General features: G+C 39.5%; 1 protein-coding gene across 2 annotated transcripts in view; it reads right to left on the reverse strand.

Annotated features, from left to right (window-relative positions):
* The window catches only part of SLC19A2 (solute carrier family 19 member 2), a 30833-nt gene that overhangs the window by 7204 nt on the left and 9219 nt on the right, over nucleotides 1–14410 (reverse strand). The window contains exon 3 of one of the 2 annotated variants that reach the window (XM_074221962.1): nucleotides 6459–6500. The exons of the other annotated variant lie outside the window; for it this stretch is intronic. Within the exon in view, the coding sequence (XP_074078063.1) occupies nucleotides 6459–6500 (42 nt within the window). The remainder of the gene's footprint in view (nucleotides 1–6458; nucleotides 6501–14410) is intronic. 2 annotated transcript variants of the gene reach the window in all.

The raw sequence follows: 14410 nt of genomic DNA on the forward strand, positions 1-14410 counted from the left end.
TGAATCCTACAGAATTCTAGATAAGACATGTATCTGTGTGTATATGTGCATGTTCATCTTCCTACTAACTCATTCTATTTTTATGTGTCTCCTATGTTGGGCTGCAATTGTCTTTTTTTCAAACCTCCAAACTAGGTAGAGCTAGAAATGCCATGTTTAATCCTTCTTTCAAATGTCAGTTCTTCACATGTTTCAATACAGTTCTCTCCAAATTGTTCTTTTATTTTATTTTCTTTTAGACTAAACATCTTTCATTCTTTCAATTAATCTTCAAATGTTTGACACCTCTAAGTCCTTCATAATTTAGCTCCAGCCAACTTCTCCAGGACACTGGCACCTCACTCCCCTTCACTCACTCTGTTTCTGCTAAACTGATCAACGTGTCCAATGAACTTGAAATTCCATCTCATACCTCCATGTCATCATTTCTTATATCTGGGATGTATTGCCTCTCCATCTCTGTGGCCATCTCTTGCCTCTTTAAAATTCCAATTTCCTTCAAACTTCAGTATTGTCTAATCCCAGCTCAACCACTCTAAACATGAACTTGAATATCCTTATCTATTAAATTAGGGTCTGGACTGGACAGATTCTAAGATTCTTTTTCTAGTACAAAATCCATGCTTCTATGGCAAGTCTTCTCCCTACTTTATTTAGCTCTCTTCTCCTTCTTTAAATTTTGCATTTATCTATCTGTTTATCAATTGTGTGCCTTTCCCCCATCCCCTTCAGTAGAAAATAAACTCTTTGAAGGCATGTGTGTGTGTGTGTGTCTAGTTGTGCATCTCCCTATCATTGTCTCCAAAAGAACTCAACCTGCAGGGAGATAATACTAATCATAATATGATAATATGAATAAGCAACAGTTAAACTAGCAACTACTCCCTAGAATTTAACAGCATCAATAATGTCCATCAATAAAGGCTTTACATCTCATTTTCATTCATGAAATCACAATATTACAATTAGTTGTTTGACCTGTGATTCTTGATCTTAAATGAGACTGTACTATTCCCCAATTCTGGAGGAGCTTAAGGGAAAATTTAAGAGATAGTTAGAGAATCTGTTTGAAACTTGACTGCTCTCCTAGCAAAGAACTGGAAATCAAGTAAATGTCCTTCATTTGGGGAATGGCTTAGTGAACTGTGGGATATGTATGTCTTAGAACACTATTGCTCTATTAGAAACCAGGAGGGATGGGAAGTCAGGGAAGCCTGGAGGGATTTGCATGAACTGATACTGAGTGAAATGAGTAGAACCAGAAAAACACTATACACCCTAACAGCAACATGGGGGTGATGATCAACCTTGATGGACTGGCTCATTCCATCAGTGCAACAATCAGGGACAATTTGGGGCTGTCTGCAATGAAGAGTGCCATCTGTATCCAGATAAAGAGCCGGGGAGTTTGAACAATGACCAAGGACTATTCCCTTTAATTTAGAAAGAAAAAAACAAAACCCTGATATCTTATTGTCTGATCTTGCTTTCTCTTATACTTTATGTTTCTTCCTTAAGGATATGATTTCTCTCTCATCACATTCAATTTGGATCAATGTATACCATGGAAACAATGTAAAGACTGGCAAATTGCCTTCTGTGGGGGGAGGGAAGTAATATTAGGGGAAAAATTGTAAAATTCAAATTAAATAAAATCTTTAAGAAATAAAAATAAAATAAAATATTTAATACAAAAAAAAAAGAAACTTAGCTGCTCACCTACTTAGTACTGGTGTGAGTTTTACACTTTCTAACCTTCCATTTCTTAATCTATAAAATGAGGGAAAGCTGTTCAAGGTTCCTTCCAACTTGACTCTTCCTAATCACAGAATAATCTAGGTAAAGATATGGAACTAGACTTTCAAAGAAAGACTGGGACTTGACACAGAGATGAATGAGTCTCTTTAACAAAAGAAAGAAGAGGCCAGGGCAGGCACCACATTTTCTGACTCATTTCACTGGACTCCCAATTCACAGAAGACATACAGGGCAAGCTGGACTCCAGTTGTTGCCTCAGCTGCCACTCTTGTCTCTCATCTCCTGGTATTTGTGTAGGCTGCTATACATTTTTGGAATGAACTTTTGTCTCAACTCTAGCTGATGAGATCCGGCTCCTCCTTCAGGGGTCAGGCTAGGGTGCCACCTCCTTCTTGAAGCTTTTTTTTAATTCCTTCCTCCCCATTGAAAGCGATGGCCCTGACCACCTATCCTATTTTACTTAATTCTGTCTAGTGTCGAGTCTGTCCTAATAAATGATACATTCCTTGAGGGCAGGAGCTATGTTCTGTTTTGGTTTTGTTTTGGGTTTTTTTTGCATGTGTACCCCTCAACATTGAGACAGAGTGGGCACTTAATGAAGACTTCCTTCATAGGACCAGTCCTGGCTTTTTCAGAAACAACATGTGTGTGTGTGTGTGGTTATTTGATACTAGGTTTGCAAAGTGCTTTACAAACATGATCTCATTATCTCCTCACAGCCACCCTGGGAGGTAGTGTTATTATTAACTCCATTTTGCAGATGAGGAAACTGAGGCAGATGAGGGGAGGGTGGCTAAGTGACTTCCCCGGCCAGTAACCCAGCTGCATAGAGCACTTGGCTTCACAGTCTGACTCAAGACCACCTTTGCACACTCACTGAACAGAACTCACTTTCCCACAATTCCTGTTTGGCTCAGGGTTCCATTTTGTACAGGCTCTTCTTACAGACACCCCCCCCAGCCTCTTGGAACCCCGGTTTCTCCCAATTGAGGTGTCTCCTCCTACGAGGGTCTTTTAGGATCCTCCTACTTGCTAGTGGTGTCAGCCTCCTCAGATTATCTTGTCAAAATGTTTTATCCCTGCAGGCAGAATGTAAGCTCCCTAAGGACAAGACAATGGTTTTTGACTGGCCTTTGTAGTCACAGTGTCTAATACCATGCTTTGCCTATAACTGACACCCAAAAAATATCTGTTCTCTTAAAATGGTTAGCTGCCATCTGCCATAGTATCAACAAATCAAACTAACAGCTATTAAGGAAATTTCTAGTGAATTTTGTGACAGCTATTAAGGGCTTTTAAATCAGGGAATCACCATTCCCACATAAGGATCCCTTCAGGGACATATTGGTTTAATTTTAAAATGTAATGTTAACCAAATTTTACCATAATTTTATTTATTTCATTAAATATTTCTGAATTATTTTTAAACTAGTTCTAACTCCATTAAATGGATACACCTGGCATCTTTGAACTAAATGATATCTAGTTCATAAGACCATATCAAAAAATGATCTAAATAATAAAATATATGAAAATCAAACAGACTCTTAAAGGTTTTACTTCACATGGATCCGATTGGCCATGATGGGAAAAAAATTAATAGGGAAGAAGGTATACTAATGCAACGTTCATGAACTGTGAACCTGGTCAACAATTCTGGAAAAATAATTTGGCAGTATACTAGGAAAGTTGCGAATCTTTATGTGTCCCCCTGACCCAGGGACCACTACTGAGCATAAACCAAGAAAGGAGAACAAATCAGTGGAAAAGTTCCATATATATAAAAATATTTTATGGCAACTTTTTTGGTCTGTGTGATAGCAAATAATTAAAATTTAATTAAACATTAGCTCATCAAATAATGAACAAACAGGCTGAACATACTGGTAACATGACTATGCCATATTGTTGCATCATAAAAAATAATAAACATGAAGAACTCATGGGAATTTAGGCTAACTTGCATAAACTGATTTAAAACAAGGTTATAAAACCAGAATACTTTATGTGATGAGCACAATAACATAGTGAAAATATAGAAAGACAACAGAGATCTGATCTATCCAGTCAAGCCTTCCCAGGGCAGATAATGGAGCAATCTTCCTCCTGGAAAAGAGGTAGGAGACACCTGTGGAACAAGATATAGAATGCCAGAAGGGATGTTGATTTGTTTCACTTAATAGTATTTCTTTGTTACAAAAGAAGGTTCTGTGGTGATGGCAATGTTTTAAAGAGTATCAATAAAATGAGTAAACTACAAATTCTGATAACTGACAAAGTAGCCACATATGTGATCATGGCTCCTAATTTAATGTGTGTGTGTGTAAACTAGGGTTATACAAATAGATCATTCATAAAAAGCACACTTGCGAACTCCCTGAGGTTTCAATGTCATTCTTGGAGGCTGCAAAGCCAATTTCATTAATTTTTAAAAAATATAATTCCAGGCCTGCTTACCATCTGGGAAGCAGGCAACATAAGAATGGTTCCTGAAGACAAATGAGCTTAAGGGAAAATTTAAGAGATAAGAAATCTTAAAAAAGAAAAGGTCTATGAACTTATATATTTAAGAAGTATCCTGAACAAAAGCAATCTACAGAGTAAGAGCAGCAAAGGGAGAAAAACTAAAGATTTCTTGATGGTGAAAGAGAACACTAACTGGTCAAAAATGACAGCTGCCCCTCTATGTCTATCCATCTACCATCACCTTTCCAGGAGATGAACAGACAAGCATGAGGAATTTGTTTAAATAACTCTAAGATAAACCAGCTGGGCCTCCTTAACAGTTCCCAGCTAGACAGTTCAATCTTTAAAATATCTCTATTGAATCAGAGCTAATACAGTAAGTATTAATAAAGGCAAAATTGTTCTGTCCTTAAGGCACAATCTGTATGGGGACTCTCTCAAGAAAGAGAGCTAGATGTAGGTAGACAGATTTCTAAAATATTATAATGAGATAGTGTGATTTTTTTTTTTAAACAATAGATAGGAAAACAGTATTTAAAGGACCCCTACGGTGAATCTTTTTGTGTAATGTGAATACCACCTTCATCATAAATTGTCTATTTTATATATTCAGATTTTTATGCATCTGGTTCCCAATTAATCCAAATAAATTTCCTGAAAAGGTTACATATTTCCATTATGGTATAATACATTTATGACTTCAAATAATGCAAATTCAAATACATGCAACTCTTCTGAGGAAATTTATCATGCATATTAATTGGGACTTAACTGTTATCAAGGCATGTATGAAGGCATAAGTAATGGAGAAAATGGTCACTGAACTGATTCCTAGACAAGTCAATGACTGCTACCTAAAATCACACAGTATGTTAGTAGTGGAAGGAACCTCAGGGACCGCTTCTTAGACCAAGGTTTCTTAATCTGTTTTGTGCTATTTGACACTTTAGAGAAGAGAAATACTACTATGGCTTGTTTTCCATATTCCTAATTGAAAGAAATGCTGAATTTCAATTAGAGATTAAGGAAAAAAAATTTTCCATTATTTAGGTTTCAGGCAAGGAAACCTGTTTAACAATGAGTTGCATATAAGTGGTGACCTTGAGGTGGGATGGATTCCTTTCCTCTCAGAGCAAAGGATTAGTTGCAAGGAGCTGAGGTTGGTGGGATAGGGATTCTTTTGCATGTTTGGGTAGGACTAGATAAATCAATCAACAAGCATTTAAGGAGCTACTCAAGTCTTGTATTCAACCAGGGGGACAAACATACACATTGTTATGTACATGCATAAAAAATATCTAATAGAAGACAGGTATTGTGGGTACATTTGGCCACATTCAGCCTCAGACACTTACTAGCTATGTGACTGTGGGCAAGTCTGCCTCAGTTTTCTGGGCCTCTCAAATGAGACAGTATTTGTGAAGTGCTAGGCCAAGGCCTGGTACTTAGGCCTTAAAAGCTTCATGAATACCTCTACCCTTTCGTTTCTCTCCTAAGCATTTCTTTTTCTCAAATATCTGTCAAAATTCATGGGATATGGCCAAAACACTATTAGGAGGCAATTTCACATCCCTGAACACATTAAAAAAGAAAGAGTGAAAATTAGTCTCTTGAGTTTGTGGTTCAAAGAAAGTAGAAAAATCAACAAATTAATACACCAAAGCAAGCCCAAAGTAGGAAACGATTAAAAGTAGAAAAGTCAATAAAACCAAAAACTTGAAAAGAGAAATGAATGGATGTTCACTACAAATTCAAAAGAAATAAAAACTGGAGCTGGCAGAAACATTAAGCATTTATGTACGATATAACCCCAATTTTTCAGATATCAGAGAAGTGAAGTGACTCTGAGTCAGTGAGCAGTAGGTCTGGAATACAGACCTGGGTCCTGGGACCTCAAGTTCAGAGAGATCTGCCCCCCCCCCCCCCGCCATGCCAACCTATGAGCTACATGACATGTTCTAAGTCTTAGCCTACAGGAAAACAAAACTGAGGAGCTAAAAGAAATGGAAAAATATTCACAAAACTAGAAAATGTCACCATAAGCTTTGAAAGAATATCCAGACAATCAAATAGGTCCTTCTCAGAAGAAGACAGACAGACCATTCATGAATAGCCCTGTAAAAAGGAACAAGGGCCAGACGAGGCACAAATGAAATCCTTCAAACATGCCAAGACTTGGCCCCATTCATTCTACACAAACTGATTTCAAAAAAGGGTGAAGATTAATATTCTACCTCTTTCTTTCTAGATGTCAAGCGTCGTTCTGATCCCCAAACCTGGCAAGAATAGAAAAAAGAGAAAGAATGAATAACAGTGCAAAAAAAAGATTGAAAAAATACTGGCAAAAGAGGATGGAGGACTAGAGTACCACAAGAAATTTTGGCAGCTCCCAAGCACCTGGATGATAAAACAGATGCTACAGCTCAGTCATATGGCTCCTCTCTCAAGACTTCCCCTGACACCTCCTCAGGTAGTCTAGGTTGGAGGCTTGCAGCCCCTACGATCATTGACTCTACACAAAACTTCCATCTCTGAATGAAGCACTTTTGCCTAGCCCCAGGTCTGACAAGCCTTCCCTTGGCTGCCAGCACTGCCTCTTTAACTGTGTGGTCTTCTGGGGCAGACCTCTCCTTATTCCCCTGGGAGTTAGCATTCTACTTACAAATGATTTTGCATTTATTTCATATTAATCTCTAAAGATGTTTTGCTTTTATCTTTATATTCCTAGTGCTAGGGCCTGCTACAAAGAAGGTTCTTACTAAATGCTTGTTGAATCCATTCTTATTGAACTCAATGAAAAATTGTGACCAACTAAAATTTATACAAGGAATGAATATAAGTTTGGTTCAATACCAATAAAACAATCAGTTTAATATCATATATATAGGAAGACAATAAAAATATAAAAATGCAAGGATTTTCTATTAACTTTAAAACAACTTTTTAAAATTAAAAAAAGGCAAGTTTATCACAGACAAAAATGATGTTGGAGGAAACATAGTCTGATTTTTCCCATTAGGTGTACACAAATGTTAAAGTCTGTCACAGAAGGCTTTAATTAATCAACTACGTATTACCTGGTGCTCATCACAGTTCTAGGAGTCTTAGTTAAGTATGTGTGGCCTCTTCCCTTTCTCCTAAAGAAAACCCAGAAGCTGCCTGGACAATGCTTATTCACTGGAGGAGATGAAGGAAGAATGGGAACAGTGGGGGGGGGGGGGGAGCAGCAAGGGTTATCCAATAGAGAGATGAATGAAAAATAAGTCTTTTATCCAGAAAGCAATTAATTTGATTTTTAAATGGCAAGGTTCTTTACCCGACAGTCAAAGTTCACTGAATTTCAGAAGCACCACAAAGAGGAATCCCTGTGCAAAAGTCCTATAATAAGGTATTTTAATTACTGTAAAATTAGAATTTTTATCACTCAGATTTATCTGAGTCTTCTTCTGGGCAGATATTTTAAATTCATGCAAAGTTACAACTACTTTCCATAACCTGCCTTCTGGCCTCCTGAACTCTCTCAGATGACAGAGATCAGAGGTAGAGATCATCAAGGATGGGGCACCGCCATTCTACAAGAACAAAGTCTATCTTATGTGCCACCAGTCTTTGAGGACTGCTTGTGTGGGCTCAGGACCAGGAGTAATCAGCAGGAGTTGGGTGGGAGAGAAGAGCAGGTAAAGGCAGTCGGTATGGGCTGGTGACCATCTGGGTTAAAGTAGCGACCAGAAGCAATGCTCTTCCCAAAGTGGACAATGGCTTAGCTTTCTATCTGAGATGTAAAGAGGGTGGAAATAAGATGACTAACAGACTTCTGAGAGGGCCAAGAAGAAGCTGGGCCAGGAAAATATTAGGTTCCCACCAAGGGCAGCCCTGGAAAACAATTAAACTTGGGAGTCCTGAGTTTTAATCTTGGCTCTTCCACCTGGGCAACCTTGGGATAATCATTTCCTCTTTCTGGTCCCCAGTTTCTTCTTCTAAATTCTCTGGCCTGACAGGAACTAGGGCAAGAGTGAACCGTGTGGCTAATCACCCTGGCTCTGTCCCTAGCATAACAACACACCCTGGGATGAGTCACCGTGTTCATTGGTTCAGCATTCAAGTTTTTCATCTGTGAAATGGAAGTTCAGACAAGATGATCTTCAAGGTTCCTAAAACATTTTCATTCAGTGACCAGATGGAGCTAAGGCCACAACCGAAAGGTCTTTTAGACCTCTTTTAGACCAGGCCTCTAGTGAGGGAAAACCCATTACCAACATGTCAACTAATATTTATGGACTCCCTGCTACTGGCCAGTCCGACCCTAAAGATAAGGCCTCACCTCCAGCAGCTTATGGTCCAAGGGACTTCCTAAACTGCAAGAGGCCAGGCCAGGGAACCTGCTTCTGCATACTCACTGCTCCAAGTTGCATCTTCTAGGACCAAACAGGGTGCCATCTTTTCCATACCGCAGTCCTTTATGTCCTTGAAAAGAGCAGCTATGTCCAGCCTAAGTCTTCTTTAGGCTAACATCCTTCATCACAACCTCCTCCAAATGATATACTGAGGGCATGATTTCCCAAATTTTTACCACCCTAAATACCCTTCATTCTTCCCAATGCTATCTGCCCAACACCTTGGAAAATGAAAGCCAAATTTGGATCATTTTAATGACTCATGGTGGGGGGGGGGAATGAAATGGTGCAAATATTCTGTCTATTTAAATGATGATCAAAACTGGACACATGTAGAATCCTGGCTAATGCTCCCTGAAGTCTCATTTCATTTCCTAAATATGTCCTAGTTTAACTTAATTGAGTTTGAACTGTGCTAGTTTTTTGTATATTTTAATTTCCTCTGTGGGTTACAGAGAGACACATAAAAAATGTGTTCTAAATCTGTTTTCAAGAGAACATAGTAACAGTATTTTTAAAGCAAGAATCAGAGAGAAGCAAAAGTGAATCCCAAGAGAAGGGACTCCAGGCCCCAATATGAAGGAAGTTCTTCCTTCACGTCCCAAGAAGCCAAGTATGGATCACCCTTACAGAGTCTGCTGACACCCTTGCCAATGTGGGACATTCTTCACCTTAACTGAGATTCCAAATGAAACTCTGAAGCTAAAGCTCTTAAAGTAATGTTCAAAAAAATGCTGCCAATGATACCCAAATAGGTAAAGCTGACAGAAAGAAAAATCATTCACAGATTCTATCAGTATTATATACTGATGGTGGAAAGGAAATGCCTACCTGTCATCAATTCCATGTTTTAGACCCAGAAGAATGCTGACTAGGGAGCTCATCACTGAAGATGCCTAACCATGACTTTCACTTTTTCCCTTATTTGGTACATTTTATTTGTACTCTGGAAAACTATTTAGGTTCATTGTACTTTCAATTTTAAAAATTTAAGACTTTTTTCCCCAAAATCAATGTTTGGTTTATAAATGCCTTTGGACCTGTTAAGTCATTTTTCAAAATCTCATAACACAACAGGATCCCTAGAAGTAAACCCAAACTGGAGAGAGGATTGCCATCCCTGCCTTCATCTGTATTAGGAGTCTGGTGCTCCAACTGGATTGAGTAGAATTGGCTTCATGGTCTGTTTTATTTATTAATTATTCATTTATACTTTTGTTTTTCTGATCTTTCTGATTTTTATCCGTAATAGGCATTAGTAGGGATAATGGATGGACCTATGATTAGTACAGGTAGGGGCCTCCAAGGTGAGAAAACTCCCACGAACACTGTTGACTTTGTCCTATGAGAGGGACCCAGAGTACCTGGAGGGAAGGGTCTTAAGCAGGGCTACCTAGCCAATATAGCTCAGAGGAGAACCTGAAGCCAGCCTTCTTGGTTCCAAGGCCAGAGCTTCCTCCATTATATCTCTCTGTGTCTCTCCTGGTAGAACCCTCCTGGTCCAAGTGCTGATGTTCTTTTTTTTTTTTTTTAAGGTTTTTGCAAGGCAAATGGGGTTAAGTGGCTTGCCCAAGGCCACACAGCTAGGTCATTATTAAGTGTCTGAGACCGGATTTGAACCTAGCTGCCCCAAGTGCTGATGTTCTTAAAGAATTATTCATTTATCATTTGCCATTGAGCTTCCTTCCCTTGCCAACTGAGAAAAAGCACATCCACCTCAAAGGTATTTAATAGGAAGTACCATGGAGAACATACAAAGTAAGAGATATTCTCCATGGTTTCTTCCAACTCTCAGATCCTCTGATATTTTTAAATTATGGTCCTCCAGGCTCATTTGCCACCTAGGTAGTTGGATAATACAGTGGAGGGGAGAGTTGAATTCAAAGGTACTTTCTAGCTGTGTGACCCTGGACAAGTCACTTAACCTGCTAGTCTCAGTTTCCTCAAACATAAAACAAGATGCTAAGAGTACCTGCCTCCTAGGAATGTTGGAGAGGTCAAGTAAGATAAGCCTGCTACAGTACTTTAAGCAGAGCAGGTGCTAAATAAGTGCTGACTCAGCCTCCCTTCCCCCTCTCTTCTAGTCCTAAACCTTGGGACTAATTCCGTTCCAGTCCCAGCCAGGCCCAGGGCTCTGCCGCTGGCTAGTCAGAACTGACCTTTAAAAGATTCTTCCACCCCTTGCAGTGTTTTCTTTTTTCTGCCCTAATTACCTTCAAAGACTAACCTGCTTTCTGAGTCTGAACCTACATTCCTGGGCCAACAGAGCCTGGATGCTTTATTGTTTTTTGAACTGATTCTTAGCCAGCAGGTCCATGGTGTCTGACCCCAGGGATGAGTGACTAGCCCAGCCTGGGTCCTCTCCCCAGGGGGGAAGCCTCCACACTCCATTGTGTTCTTATCATTGTGTGTAATCATATCAAACACATTCACAAACATATGCTGTTCTACCACAAACGAGGACTATTTTACTCAAGGTAAATTTAGAACAGGATGAATAAATGAAATGTCAAAAGGCAGTTTAATAGCTTGAGACTAATCTAGAGGGAGATCCCTAAGTGATATTTCTCTAGGGCTCTGCCCTTGGCTCTATTTATCATTTTTATTAATTACCTGAATGAAGATGTTACTGGGACACTTTTCAAATCTGTAGATGACAGAGAGGGTCAATACATTTGGGATCTAACAAGGTCTTAGAAGCTTGAGGCAATGGACCAATTCTAATAAAACGAACGTAATATTACAGATCACTGCCATTAAAGATGATCAGAAATCTAGCACTGAATGGCTTCTAACAGCTCATCAAGTTCAAACTACCTCATTTACAGAAAACCAAGGCCTGGGAGGTTAGCAGAAGTAAAATGTCGTGGAAATGAAGTGACCATCAACTACTTGAAACCCTCTGCTAATAAAACTAATTTTGTGTAGCTGTGGCTCCAAGGAAAGAACTAGGACCAGGGATAGAAGTTACAATGGACAGATTTCAGTTCAATATAAAGAATTCTAATTGTCAGTGCTCTAAAAATGGAATGGATTGCCTTGAAAGGTAGCAAGCTCTCCATTTAAAAAAAATGTTAAAGCAGAAGCAACTAAATAGGAATATTTCTAGATCTGCTAACATAATTTCCAATCCTAAAATTCTATTCTGGTTCTGGAAGACTCAGCAGAAACAGACACAGTTCTACAAAGTACTTGTAAAAAGTGGGACCCTCTCTTCCATACCTCCAACCCTTAAATGCAAACTTATGCACCCTAAACAATGGGTCCCTTATAAAAAGAACCCATAAGTACTAAGCCTCTGATAAGAGTTTTAATTCTTTTTTTTTTGGGGGGGGGGGGGGAGAAGCCTTGGCTACCCAGACCCTGGGTCAAAACATCTACTCAATCTACCATTTTTTTCTTTTCATTGTCAGGAGGGACCAGAGTTCAAATCCAACCTCAGACACTAGCTGTTTGATCCTGGGCAAGATACTTAACCCTGTTTACTTCAATTTTCTCATCTGTAAAATGAGACAGAGAAGGAAATGACAAACTACTCCAATATCTTTGCCAAGAAAACCCCAAACGGGGATCATGGAGAGTCAGACACACCTGAAACAACTGAACAACAACAAATTATTCCACAAAGATAAATTCACTACTTGAGTTGTAAAAAGAAATCATTTCAATTCCATTCTTAAAATGGCACCATCCTCTTTATGCTCTGAGAGAAACCCAACAACACTTGAGGAGGTGGCTGTCCTGCAGACTGACTGCCATCCTCACCTGAGGCCTTGGGTCAAACAGCAGAGCGGAAGGCTAAGAGGAAGAACCGAGCCAGGAGCCAGAATTGCACCCCCACCTGAAGGCCAAGGAGAACTGAGGAGGAAAGCACACACATCAGGTATGTCTCTTCAAATGATGCTCTGGCCCTCCGCTTCAGAAAAATATGAAAGGTTTTCCCAAAAGTCGTAGCATATTAAAGTGTGTGTGAAGACATAAGCACATACTTTCACATACATATTTATGCTACATGTACATGCATACATAGGTAACTCAGCCACTCTACTTAGGAGGAAGGCTCCTAGTTACAAGATAATAATGCTCAAAAGGGTATCAGAGGTCTTCAATCCTAGCCCTGCCCCTTTACTGCCAACCTGACCTGGGTCAAATCACTTCATTTCTCTAAGTCTCTGCTTCTTCCTCTATAAAATGAAGGGACTGAACCAGAAGAACTTTTAAGTCCCTTCCAATTCTAAGTCCATGAGCCATGAGACTTTGGGCAAGTGACTTCCCAATTCTCTGCTGAAGAAACATTGCTCAGGTAGAGTCTCCCCCATTAGAAGGTGAGTTCCTTAAAAGCAAGGATTACCTTATCTATCTCTAACCATAGAGTTGGGATTCGTACAAGAAAAAAACTTCATTCATCCATCATCTAGAGTTGGTTTCCTCTCTAAGATTCTAGAATTAGTCATTATGGAATTCTCCTTTCCCTTAGATGTTTTACATATGAGAAATCTGAAGCCTAGTGATCAAATGATCTTCCCAAGGCTGTCACCTAGTTAATGGCAGAGTAAACTAGAACTTGGGTTTCTGGCCTCTAGCTAAGCATTTTTTCCCTTTCTTGGTCCTTTAGCTTTTGGTTCACTATTTATTTATTTGGTTTTTAATAATTAAATATGGTAATGTCTGGAACTACCTTATGCTAATTATGTATAGGTCCCTTCAACATTTCAAGTCAGACTCTCAGAATTGGAAAGGACTTCAGACATGATTGTAACAACCCAGACTTAAACAAGGATTCCCTTCCCAACATACCCAAGTAATGCCCCACTATTTAAAATGTATCCTTTCTATAAGACTCAAATTTGATTTATCTCCAACCATTTCCTTCCTCACCCTTGGGCCCAATTTTTAATTCTACATCACCAAACAGAAGGTGGGTCTCAATTCATTATTCCCTCAAAACCTGTCAATTGGACTGCGGCTGTTCACAGTCCAGTCATTAGGATGCTTTTCACAATGAACTTCACCAGTGAATGACATTGGGTGAATCACTTCACCCTGTCTGGCATCTGCTTCCTTATCTTCGAGTTGGAGTTGGCCTGGCCCTAAGAGCCCTCCTATTGCTAATATTCTCCCAAGATGTGAGTCACAAAGACTCAACCATCTCATGGTTCCCAGGCTGCTGGGCAGACTTCAGACAACTGCAACTGTGATCTGAACCAGAAATGGTGGGCAAGGAGAAATGGGCTGGTTCAAGGCAAGGGGAGGGTCTGGATAAAACAACTCATGAAATTTCAGTTCACTGTCCTGGGTTACCTTGTTGTGAGGAGAGCAGGACCCTGCTCCTCCACCTAGAAAAATGACAGGTTTGTTTTATAGCAGGTGAATATAGTTCAATTAACTAGATACAATGGGAGCAACTAAGTGGCACAGTAGGTAGAGCATAAGCCCTGGAGTCAGAAGGACCTGAATTCAAATCTGACCTCAGACATTTGATAATTACCTAGCTGTGTGACCCCAGGAAACAGGTGCAATGTAAATAGGCATTTTTTTCCTAGTTTTCTACAAAGAAAGCTGGAACTGATTCAGTTAAGCCCAAGTTTGCCAGTTTGCCAGGACAAAACAGATGAAGAGCTCTGGTACTGGTGTGAAAACAAGTATTAAAGAGATGCTGTTAACCTTTTGGTCACTACCCTGGCTAGGCAACAGTCTTCATTGTATTAAACACTCCACATCTGCAAAGACAGTCATAAAGCACAATCAGAGGGGGAAAATATTCCCCATTTCCCTGGGTCTCATCCAGAAAC

Source organism: Macrotis lagotis, chromosome 2 (assembly GCF_037893015.1).
Source record: "Macrotis lagotis isolate mMagLag1 chromosome 2, bilby.v1.9.chrom.fasta, whole genome shotgun sequence".
Taxonomy (NCBI): Eukaryota; Metazoa; Chordata; class Mammalia; order Peramelemorphia; family Peramelidae; genus Macrotis; species Macrotis lagotis.